The 12,492-nt window shown below is 42.7% G+C and overlaps 1 protein-coding gene across 1 annotated transcript in view; it reads left to right on the top strand.

The window, feature by feature from the left end:
- LOC138491789 (transient receptor potential cation channel subfamily V member 6-like) overlaps positions 1-12,492 on the top strand; it is a 599,702-nt gene that overhangs the window by 95,645 nt on the left and 491,565 nt on the right. Inside the window, exon 3 of the mRNA XM_069618497.1 lies at positions 12,035-12,157. Coding sequence (XP_069474598.1) covers positions 12,035-12,157 — 123 coding nt within the window. The remainder of the gene's footprint in view (positions 1-12,034; positions 12,158-12,492) is intronic.

Raw genomic sequence — 12,492 nt, 5'->3', positions numbered from 1 at the left:
CGTAGGGAAGTGGCAGCTTCGTTCCTAGCGGTGCTCGTCGACGACAGAGCGTTGGCGTCCTGCAAGGAAGAGGCATGCGGGGCACCTCGGTAACGATAGTTCTGGACCGCAAAGAGATTGATGAAGAACTGTGGCCCAGCAAGGGCGTCGAGTCGTCGGCGTCTCTGCGGTCTTTAGGTGGCGGGAAACCCACCGGAGGATGGCGGTCGTTGACAGTGGCGGACAACAGTCTGGGTGCTTCTCCTTGGAGTTCTGCAGCAGACCCCGTATCGGGTCGGCAGCCTGTCGAAGGTCTGTCTACCAGGGAGGTTGGCAAAGATCAGCTGTGCACAATGGTCCCTCGTAGCTCGGCAAGAGGGCGCCTTACCAGGTCCTCTCTGGGTCAGTCCTTGGAAACACATCAGCCTTCAGATTGCGAGGGAGAGCCACAGCACTCCTTCTCGTCCAGCGGGGGTTTCAAGGTCAAGCGTCAGTTACTCCAGTTACTCGTCGTAGTGGATTTCAGCTTCTGAACTCGATTCCTAGCAGTGAGAGGTCCACAGATATACTGTTGATCTCCCATTCCGCTGGGTCACACTCAAGCATCCAATCACGACTACGGGCATTCATGCAGGCAGGCAGCCAATCAGGCACACGAAGTATTCAGGCCATTCACTTCTCTCCAGACACTCACAACACGTTATGTGTATTGGGACAAGTACCGAGCCATTCAACACTCCAAGCTGCATTCATACCGGTTTCGGGCATGGTTGTATCAGTTATTGTGTCAACCACCAGATACTAGACACCCACAACACAGAATGCATATTCGTCACACACTCTATTCAGCCAGATCGCACCCACAGGAGGTACCCACAACATACATCTCCGGGAAGGCTCCAGCTAGTCTGGCCGGGCCTTCACAACAACACCATATACGGTATTTCCACCCAACAGCCAGTCAGGGGGAAGGGACAGAGTCAGGGCTTCCCAGGAGTTTTGGAAAACAAGGTATTGGGGAATAGAAAGCAAGAGGGCACAGGGGCCATCTTGTTTTCCATCAGGAATCAACAGATCCCAATGGCAGGGCCGGGGTATCCCAAAATGGAGGATACGCCGCACACCTGTCACATTCAGTATGGAGCTGCCACCAGCCCATACCCTGCTCTGCGTGCCACCCACAGGTGCCCAAAAACATACACTAGGGGCACAGGGTTGTACCCCCACCCATGGGTGCCATAAGGGTATCCCACGGGTCCGTTCACCAAACCAAAAGAAAGAGAGCTGCACCGCCAGGAGTCCCACATGAACTCCTGTGCGGAAAACATGACAGAACACACGATAAAAAGCAGTAAAGGACAAGGATACGGAGGCCCTGTCCCTCTGATGCATTTCCAGCATCACAGTGGGGAGGTAGGCTGTTCTACAGGTGTGCAGCAATAACTTGGAAGCTAGAACCTCAAGCTCTAGTGTGCTTGACCCTCTCTTGTTCCTTAGACATTTTGCAGCTTGGCTGGAATCTGTATGGTAAAAGTCCTGAAGTGTTGGTGTACCCCTATCAATGACAGTAGGTATATAATTAATGCAGTATTCATAAGTTGTTCAAATGTTGCAGGGAGGGATACCAGTGGCAATGAAGGGAGCAGATGGGCGAATATATCGATGTTGCTTTGCTGGCAAAGTTGTTGACCTATCACGGCACATTTATTGTCAGTAATCCCGAGTTGATCAAAATGCATATGTTTGTAAAATTAGTTTAGTGTGGTTGGGGTTAACAGAGTTTGAGAAATGAGTTCTCCTTTTTTCAGCTGCATTTTGGGTGGGAAACAGTGGACCTTTTCTATTTCTGGTTGGTGCAGGAGTTCTTAGGCTCTTCCTTATGGAAGTATTTTATTCCTAAAATTGCTTTCGATATATGCATGTCTGCATGCCACATTTCATGCACTGATATTATTGATTGTTTGGTTTTTACGTTGCTATTGATATTATTCTACAAATGAATGTCAGGTTCTTGATTCCCTTCTTACTAGAGCAAACAACTGATGGTTTATACTGTGGAAGGAACCCGATATCCTCAGTTTCTGGCAAACTTATTTGTTGTGAAGGGAGACACTTTATATATAAGAAGAAGCATTATTCTCAACATGATCATCTCTCGGAGTAAAGAAAAGCCTGTGAAAAGGTGTTAGTTTTTATAAGGGCGTGACTTACATGCTGTCGAAGGAAGGTATCTCCATGAGGGTTGAAAGAAAACAGCAATTGTGCCTCACTGAGGATATATTACACAGTGAATTAAGAACCTGTGAATAGGAACATGAGCAAAATTGCTGCCAGGCAGGTCTGAGAACATTGAAACTAGTGAGAGCCAGTTTAACATCCTTCTAGAACTGAGTGGCAGCTCCGCTATATTAATAAAAATGTTTATGAGAAAGGAAGATTGATAAACTATTAGGAACTAAGTTAAGAGGTATATGAGCTAGAAGATGCACAGAGATCATGCTGCCAAATGGGTAACTGATGAAGGGATGAAGAGATCCTGATTAAGACCGTTTTATCAAAATGTATAGGATTCAGAGGAGTCCTCCCTCCTTCTTATTTCGACAGTGGCGGTTGTTTAGAAGGTTTACGTGGCATCTCCCGATCTGTCAACCTACTACAGGTTCCATGTTCTAATCCCAGGCATATAGCTTGGCACAGTTAAGTGCCTCAGTGAGTCTGTTTGCTGATCCCATTCTTGCCACTTGCCAGACCTTTGTCAGCAAATGACCCCTGCAGTGAATACGTCTGTTGAAGTGTTAGTTGCCAAGGATATTTCTGTTTTCTGTCTCTGGCTCCTACCACTTCTCTATCTATACACACCAGGGACCCCAGTAATTGTCACCAGGCATAAACATTTTTTTACAGAATACTTCTGGAACCTCCTTAACCAATCAGTAGCAACTGGAAATGTGCCATGAACCTTCAAATCGGCATACACCAAGCCAGTCCTCAAAGGTCCCATCGGGAAACACGGATGACCTAACCAATTACAGAGCCATTTCAAACATCGTGTACCTGGAAGAAATCCTAGCGGATACTACCTTTCTTCACCTTCCCACATAGAACACTTGCCGTCATCTCCATTGTCATGTCAAGAATAGACTACGCCAACAGCATCTCTCTTGGAGTGCCTGACTACCTTACCAAAAAACTACAGTGAATATAGAAAGCAGAAGCAAGACTACGCCTCAGACTCACTAAGAGAGAACACATCACAAAAGTGCCTAGAACCATACGTTGGCTGCCAGCCCAAAGAAAGAAGCTTCTTTAAAACACTCTGCATAACCAACACAGCAATTCATGGCCAAGAAGTGGAATTAATACAGGGAAAAGTCTCCATCTACAAACCAAACCGAACACTAAGGCCCAGCAACAGTATTTGCCTCAAATCAAAACAATACTTGAAGCGGAAATTTGGTAGATCAGCATTCTCCTGCATCTTGGCAAAACTTTGGAATTCACTCCGAAGGAAATACGAACAACAAAAGACCACTTAAAATGCAGAAAACTGCTAAGAACATGACTTTCTAACTCACTGAGCTAAACAGGAAACACAGTCGAAGGAAAACAGCCAACAAAACACAGGAGAAACATTCAAAACAACCAAAATCTAATGATCTGAAACTTGGATACCTCAACAAAATAAAGCATTTTAACCCAAACCACCATAGAAGAAAATGGACCCTGCCAGGCCAACTTAACCATTGCATAGAAGGGCCAACTACTAACATCAATAACTAACTCTACTAAAAATGCATACTCACCCTGAAAAGCCAAACAAAACACACACATAACTCTACAACAGCTGAAGCCTAAAACCACCACAAAATGCACACAATCAGCAACACCCAACTAAACACAGCCCACTACAGAAAACGAAACTAATTACACACAAATGATCCCAGATGCACACATACAGCAAGCACCACCTAAACCTTAACAATGAAAAACAACCCCAGCACACAGTGACCGGTTTTTCCGAACTGAAGCTACCAACAGCACATCAAAGCTTTCTAGCACTTTCCCTCTTTATCTCACTAATTAAACTCTGCTTCCTTTTCAGATCCACCTGAGCATCTGGAGACCATGAAAATGGCAGTGCTGCACAGTATAAATCACAAGAATATAACATAACATCACTAATCCGATCTGCCAAGGTTCCTTCTCAAACTGAATAAAATATGCTAAATTGTGTGAGCCCATATATTGAGATGGATACAGCATTGTTCTTTGGGATGGTTCCCACTCAGGAGGGTCTCCAACCATGTTTTAACCCACTGTATCTTCCACAAAGGAGAAATATAAATTTGCAAATCAGTCTGATCCTGCCACAAGGGCTGTCAAGCACCAGCATTCTAGGCAATTCTCCTCTGAACAAGAGTACTAACAGCAGACACAAATATGTGTTTCTGCCTTTTTGGGCCTCTTCAGTGAGGTGCACCTCTGTCTCTCTGGCCATGTTAATTCTCAGTGGTTGGGCAGCCAACATTTTGCACATTTTAAATAGCTTTTGTTTCATGCAACCGAGAGCATGGAGGAGCAGGAAAAATTCCCCCGCAGGGAATTGAAAGTAAGAGAAGAGTGCTTTTAATCATTCAAGCACAAACAAAATACTTGATTTTATGGTACGGTATGGAAAATTATTTATTAAGCACGAATATTCACCTTACATAAGGCATTACAGCGTAAAACAAGCGGCTACAGATGAACCCAGCACCACGATAGACAGAACCCTCATTTACACATTGGTAACAAATCTCTAAGTTCTTCTAAATTTTCAGCTCAAGAATAGGACTGCATTAAAAAAAGATTAAAAAAGATTAAAAGATTTGTCAAAAACATTGGGACCAAGCCCTCCGGTAAAGGCAGCGGGATAGTGATACAAGATTACTCTGGTGACAATAAAGAAAATCGAAGGCACTATATGACAAACACACATTGTAAATTAAGCAGAGATCCGACTTTTAAAACTTAAAGAGCCTTGGAAACCACCCAAAATGTATTTTAAAACAATGTACAAGTGAACTATGGGGGGGGGGGGGTGGAAGCTCTGAAAAGTGTCAATCACTGCGCTTTTCCATGGGGTTCACTATTGCGTCCTGCAGCAGGCGAGTGGTTCCAGAAAAGATGGGGCCCTGGTGTCTTAAGTAGAGTTCAATTAGGTTGGACGTGGGAACTGAACTCAAGCCATGTGCTGGCACTTTGCTGTATCTGGACTCATATCTAAAATTAGAGCCGAGTATTGCGTAGAGGTTACATTCTAAGTGCTTTTATTAGCTACTTGTGCCGACACGTGTTTCGACCCAACAGGGGTCTTTTTCAAGACTGTCGTGATCGTGCGGTGTAGTTGTGTAGTGTGGAGCATCAAGGCCCCATGTGAAGGAACCCAGCGTACTTATTACAAGTTGGACAAGAGTGGCATTTGTGAATAGACACCCACATGGTGTCAAAACAATGGCGTTTAAACACGTTGCCACAGTTGGCAGTGATCGTGACCAATGGCAATTGATGATGATCAGAAATTGGTGTATTCAGATCTGGGAAAGAAGAATTTGTGTTCACCAACATGTTGCATACAGTAATGAAGTGGGTGAACGGCGACGATACGGATCACAATGTGAGTATGATTCATACCATGACATATTACTAAAACAAATTTGAAATTCAGAAACATTTAGGAAGTAAGGGGGGAGAAAAGGAGAAAAAATAATAAAAAGAATGAGGTCAGAGAGTTGGGAACAGAGATGTAAGACACAACTGTGCTAGTGATCATAGTGATTCGAGCATGCGTAGTAGTATGGTCTTACCATAGAACAGTAGGCAGTGATAGTAATAGTGAGCCAATTAATCAGGGCTCGGCTGTTTAACCTGTGGGATTGGGAAGGAATTAGATGGGAAGATATTGTCAGTTGGGTGGAGAAGAAGTGCCGTGCTTGGAGGCAGGATCAAGTGTACCTCCCGGACAATGTTTTGACAATGAGAGCGGGTGCAGAGCAATGTACCGTGCATGTGACCTGGCGGGTGTGCAATAATGAAGGCAGTGCCAGTGCTGGAGAACTAGTGTAGGAAAACGAGTGATGAGCCTGGGCGCTAAGAAGGCACATGCAGTGAGAAGTGCGAGTGTACAGGCTGGGTGGCAATAGGCAAGAAGCTCCAAAGTGGGAAGTCCTGGGTGGATCAGTGGGTTGCCCAGGCGCTACATGTGAGTCAAACTAGTTGGCTGGTCCGGTGGAGATGTGGTGGGTACCATGGTGACAGTATAGCTACAGGGACAGTGCATGAAAGTTGGTGGCCTCTGCATGCCAGGACCTGGCTTGTGAAGATAATCATGAAGTCCCTGGTAGGGAGACATACATGCGTGGGACATTCCTCTAGAGGTTGTAAGGTGACTAATTACTGCATACAAAAACCATATAGAGACGTGGAGCCAAATTAACGACGTGGTGACCAGGCTCCTCACACAACAATGAAGGACACTCATACAACAAAAGATCACCTCACGTCTTTGGTTACCCCTTAAGGTGTCCCCTAGGCCAGAGATACCTCGTGCTTTATAGCTAACAGATACTAAATTGACACATTATTTATATATCACTATTTTATTAAATCAACATCACATATCTTTATAACATTTTATAAAACACCTTTTCTAAAAATACAATAATTCCTAAAAATCCTATTACAAACATGTCTCATAAGAACCATACCCATAAATAAAGCAACCTGTGTTGTGCTTAATTCTGTGACATCCTACCTATACAAAGCTAAGTGTTGTATAATATTTTGAAGGAGAACACTCTGCCTCTAGACACACAATGGTCGGTAGCTATCTGGTTCCTTATAAGTAAAGGAGACCACCGATAACATCTAGCATTGGTTCTATACAATTCTACCCCAACTAGTGCTACCCGGGGGTGAAGACCAAATAAATTTATACTTTTTGTATTGTATCGTCACAAAATCACAATACCATAATTGCCCAACATGTTTCGTTCAACAATCCTGTTCACCACAATGTTAAAGAACTTCGTCAGGGGGACCATCTGTACCCTTCAACCTTCTCACTTCTTTTTATGGTTGGTTCAATCCTGCCCAACCCTTCGCTATAAAGGATGCTCTCAAGCTATAGCTTATTTTACAATATTTCTTTCTTAACCTGGAGACACACAAAACAAATAAAGGGGAATATAAACCAAAAATCAACAGTCAATAATGAGAAACATTCTTTGTTGTTGATCAACTTAGTCAGTGTCTAAGTTCACTATACTAAGGCTTACCGTGTTGTGCTTTCACAGAGTCACTCGACACCGGTATATTCAAGGGGAGGGTCCAAGCAATTATGCGGGACTACTCAATTTCTGAAAAACACAAAAAACAGGGCACTCGATCGGTGTATATCCAGAGTGAAAGTTGCACACTCTTACAAAAACAGTCAACATATCGACCATGGTTTATTCATAATGTCTCTAGTACCATCTCAGAGGATACCCAGGTCAACACTATTAGTCCATCTCAACCGTGTACAGTAACCTTAGTCTGAGTTACCTACTGTTACCTCTCTTCACTGACCAAAGATTATATGTCAACAACTGTAGCAGCATCACTCTTAACTTACTCTGTGGGGTCCATAGTAAAGTGTGCTACCACCAACACCCATATGCTAAACGCTGGGCAATGTCATTACCTGATGTCTGTATACTGTATACTGACAAGGAGTTCGCAAAAAACTGATGTCAGTGCGGCACCGCTCTTATTTGTAACTATTTCCTTAGTTCACGAAGCTGGCTTCCTTGCTTCTGCATTCGGGGTCGGACTCCCTCGAGCTCACTTCGGCATAGACACTATAACGTTCCGTTTTTATCGTCCTGTGTTACGCTCAAAAAGAGAGTCCCTAAAATTAAAGAGAAAAGTTCACAGGTGGAGAGTCAGAACAATCTATATCTATTTTACGCCTCAGTCACACACTTGCTGTTTCTATTTGTCCCACTCCTACCTAAATGGTATGAAGTAGACTTACGTTATCTGTAGCTTGTGGCAATCCTCTCGCTGTCCTGCTACAACATAGCTAACTCTATTATTCCCGGCACATCGCTTTAACCTTGTTAGCTAGAGTCACATGAATACTCTCCGTATCACGTGTCTTGCAGGCCATCTCGTACCACGTCGTTTTCCACGTCTCGTGTGTCACGTGTGCAACTTTTTTTGCCTTTGACGCTCCACAGCCTCTACACCTATGTGACCAGTCCCGAACGTCAATACAATCAATACTAACACGGGCGGCCTAAACTACCAACTAATTCATGGTCGGTAAGTATAGGCGTTGTATATTCGAGCCTTCGTGCCTAATATTCCGAGTATTGACCGCAACGCTAACAGTTATGGGACATTGTCTCGTGCACAGCTAGTTAATCCACTTGTTCCTTGACTGGCACTTGACTCTAGATTAGCAAAAGTAGTCTTCTGGGTTTCTCCCTGTCCGGGTTCTTCACACACATACATTTTTATAAGGTGTGTTTCCGGCTTGTTGACTAGTATGTATATATACCACATCATTGTGGGTGTGTAAATGGGTGTGAGTACCTCAGAGTGCAAGACACAAACCAAGTACCGTATATGTTGTTATCTAAGGTTGTTGTCACTCCGCATACTGACTCATCTAAGTATCGCAATGTTGACTTGGTCAAGGAGGAACAATCAATGTTTCCAACTCTCAAATTCATTGAGTCCTTTAGTGACTGAATCTGTGAGAACAATCAACCATTGTTCCTTATACTGCAATTTCCTTATATCTGCATCAGGGTTGCTTGTTCTATTTAGTTTCCACAAGACTGTCCATTTCAATTCATCTGCATCATGGTTCAGAATCATAAAATGATTTACCATTGGGGCTACTGTGTTGTGGTTGCGAATGCAACTCCTGTGTTCTCCTATGCGTGTGGTCACTTTACGTTCAGTCATGCCAATATAAATCTTTTGGCATGGGCACCATACTGCATATATCACATGTGTTGAGTTACAATTGGTGAATGTCGTTTGATTCCACAATTGTGGGAGTCCCAAATCCACCTCTTTTGTTCTGCTGGTAAATTTGCAGTTGACACATTTACCACAGGGGGCATGCCCTACTAATGTCGGTAGACCCCATGCTTGTGTGATGCTCAGTTGTTCTTTAGGTCTTTGAGAAATATCATTTCTAGTTATTAATTCCTTCAAATTAGGTGCTCTCTTGTACGCGCATAGTGGGCTCTCCAATGGACTTTCTCCACCTGTAAGTACGTGCCAATTCTTTTTGATAATCTTGATGACTTCATTTGTTTTTTCATTATAAGTACTCACAAACACAATATCATTTCTATTCTGATTTTTGGGACGATACTCTAATAGAGCCTCCCGATGGTTATTAGTGGATCTTTTGTATGCTCTTTTAACAATTTTTTTGGGGTAATCTCTATTCAACAGTTTGAATTTCAATTGTTCAGCTTCTACATGGAACGTCGAATTCAGCGTGCTGTTTCTTTTCAGCCGAATGAATTGTCCAAATGGCAGATTCTCTCGTGTATGTTTTGGGTGAAAACTATTGAAACTTAACAGGGCATTCTTGTCTGTTAACTTATGAAAAGGTTTAACTTGTAATTTATTCTGTGTTTTGTCAACCCAGATCGTTATATCTAAGAAGTCAATTTTCTCTGAGCTCTGTGTACAAGTAAACTTTAAATATCGATTCAGTTGGTTGATCCATTCAAAAAATTCCAGAAAAGAACTCACCGTACCATCCCATATTATCAAAATGTCATCGATAAATCTCCGCCATAAGGAAATCTTCGAGAAGAAGGGATTGGTTGTTTGATAGATATGTTCTATTTCGAAATTCTCTACATACAAATTCGCAGCCGTAGGTGCCACAGGGGAGCCCATGGCTGTGCCATGTATTTGATGGTATAATTCATTATTGAACATGAAGTAACTCTCTGTTAGAGCCATTTCTGCACACCACAGAATAAAACTATTGGGTGTGATTCCTGAGCTTCTTTTAGTGTATAATACATTCTCCAATACTTCGAGTGTATCTTGTTGGGGAATGCATGTATACAACGCCACAACATCCAGGCTAACTAACAATTGAGTTTCAGGATCAAAATTCACATGTTCCACGCTGTTTATAACATCAGTGGTATCTTGTAGATATGAAAACATATTGAGGACAAACGGTTTCAAAAATTTGTCAGCAAATTTTGCTAGTGGTTCCAACAATGACCCTATTCCAGAAACGATTGGACGTCCTGGTGGATTGAGCAAGGATTTATGAATTTTAGGCAAAGTATAAAACTTTGGAACCGAAGGTCTGGACACTATAAGATAATCATATTCCTGTTTACAGATCCAGTCTCTCGACAAAGCTTTATCGACTTTTTCTCTGATAAGGATGGATAGTTTTTCTGTAGGATCGTCAGTTAGACTGCGGTAGTAAGAGATATCACTAAGTTGTCGTTCACATTCACCAATGTAAGCTACCCTATCCTGGATCACCACTGCACCTCCTTTGTCTGCTTTGCGTATAATGATACTGTTATTTTTGGCCAAAGATGTTATAGCTCTCCTTTCAACAGTGCTTAGATTTTGAAATTTACGAGGAGTATGTTCTCTCTCTAAACAGGTAAGGTCATGCCATACTCTTTTGGTAAATACTACGGCCTCTGGGGTATAACTTGCTACCGGAGGATCGAAATCTGATTTTTTCTTTAATCCACTTTCATTCACAGTTTTTGCGAACTCCTTGTCCATAAAATACTGTTTCAAGTGAATCTTCCGGAGTAGCTGTTCTATCTCTATCCTCATTTGGAATTTATTATAGTGAGTGGTCGGAACAAAGCCCAACCCAAGGTTCAGAACTTTGTTTTCAACTGCACTTGGACTATAACTGGATAGATTAACTAATAGGGGTGATTGCTGCGGGTTCTGCGTTCCTCTGTTCCCCATTGATTCACATCCTCTCGCTCTTCCAAAAAAGAAACTGAAGATGTGGAGGCTTGTTGTTGTTGTGGCGGTGGGCCTGAGAAGTATTGATTGTATTATTGACTAATTACTGCATGTCTGCAAGAGGCAGAGGGTTGGGAGAGGGGTTGGTGCTGGTCAGTTGGCAGAAGGGGGAGGTGAGAGGCACGTATGCTTGCACGCATAAGGTGAGTTTCACATCAGTGGCGAACCGGTTGACAAAATGCCTGCGTTGGCTATGGCGCAAGGCAAGGTGGGTGCTGGGGAGGAGGCAGAGTCTCTGTGGGCCTTGGTTGGGTGAAGCTTACCTGTTTGGCCAGGGCAGCCACTGGCAGGTCACAGGGATCTTTTGATTCCCGGCCGCCATCTTGTGCTCCTGTTTTAGTAGCAAACTCAAGCATTGTAAAATATTTCTAAGGGCGGGTGGGCGTGTACTGAATTGCTTAGTTATGCAGAATTAAAGATGTTCCTCTTCGTTGGGGGGCTTTAAAAATATGTATCCTCAGCCTTTACAAAGTCAGGCCTATTGGCCTTGCCAATGCTTGTTTGAATCCAGGACAGCCAATGCTTGTTTGAATTCGGGACACCCTCAGTGGAAGAGTGTCAGTGCTTGAAGACGTGTGGGTCTGTTTAAGGCTTTTTTTTAGTTTAGTGTTATCACTCGCAGAGGAATGCTTAACAATAATATGTAGCTAAAAACGTTTGTCTTTATGTAATTCAGGATCTTTTGTTATTATATGAATGCACTTTGTTTTACCATGGAGTGGTCTTTTTTTTTTTTTTGAATGACTAAAAGGGGAATAATCTGCTCACAGTAAATGTGTTGAATTGAAAACTACATCAGCTTCTTTTTAACTCCCTAATCTGGAAACCAGAAATGGGATTTAAAAAATGTAATCGCATCTCTCCTACACATGTGGATCACTGTCCGGAAAGTCTGTACCAAATAAACAATGTCAGTCTTTATGGTAAAGATAATGGTAGCACACCATATATTACATTAAATTATGTATTTCTGTCCTAGGTGCACTAGGGGAAAATGTGTTGCATGTTGCAGCTCTTTACAACAACAAGCATGCACTAGTTACACTCTTGGACACTTTCCCATTCCTGATCAACACACCGATGGAGTCTGAAATGTACAGAGGTAATGTACACCCGAGCTGTAAGTATACATAATGCGTTAGATATAGAAAAGTAATATCCAAGGTGAAATAACATGCATTGTCTATTTGACTAAATAATAAAGCAACTGACACGTGGCTTAATTTTTTATTTGACAAACAATCTGGACTCTTTACATGTACATTCATGAATATGCTCACAGCCAGACGTGCAGACTTCCATTTGAACTAGGACATGCAATCAAAAAAGCCCAAAATGGAACCAAACTTGCAAAGACCTGCTTCAATATGTCTTCATTGTTCGCCCACAACATAGGCTCATATCACAGAGGCATTCTAGTTGTTAGGGTCCTCTTTG

The sequence above is a fragment of the Ambystoma mexicanum genome, chromosome 10 (genome assembly GCF_040938575.1).
Source record: "Ambystoma mexicanum isolate Mex_15411 chromosome 10, UKY_AmexF1_1, whole genome shotgun sequence".
Classification (NCBI taxonomy): domain Eukaryota; kingdom Metazoa; phylum Chordata; class Amphibia; order Caudata; family Ambystomatidae; genus Ambystoma; species Ambystoma mexicanum.
The sequence above is the reverse complement of the archived record's forward strand: the minus strand, read 5'-3'. Positions and strand labels throughout refer to the sequence as shown.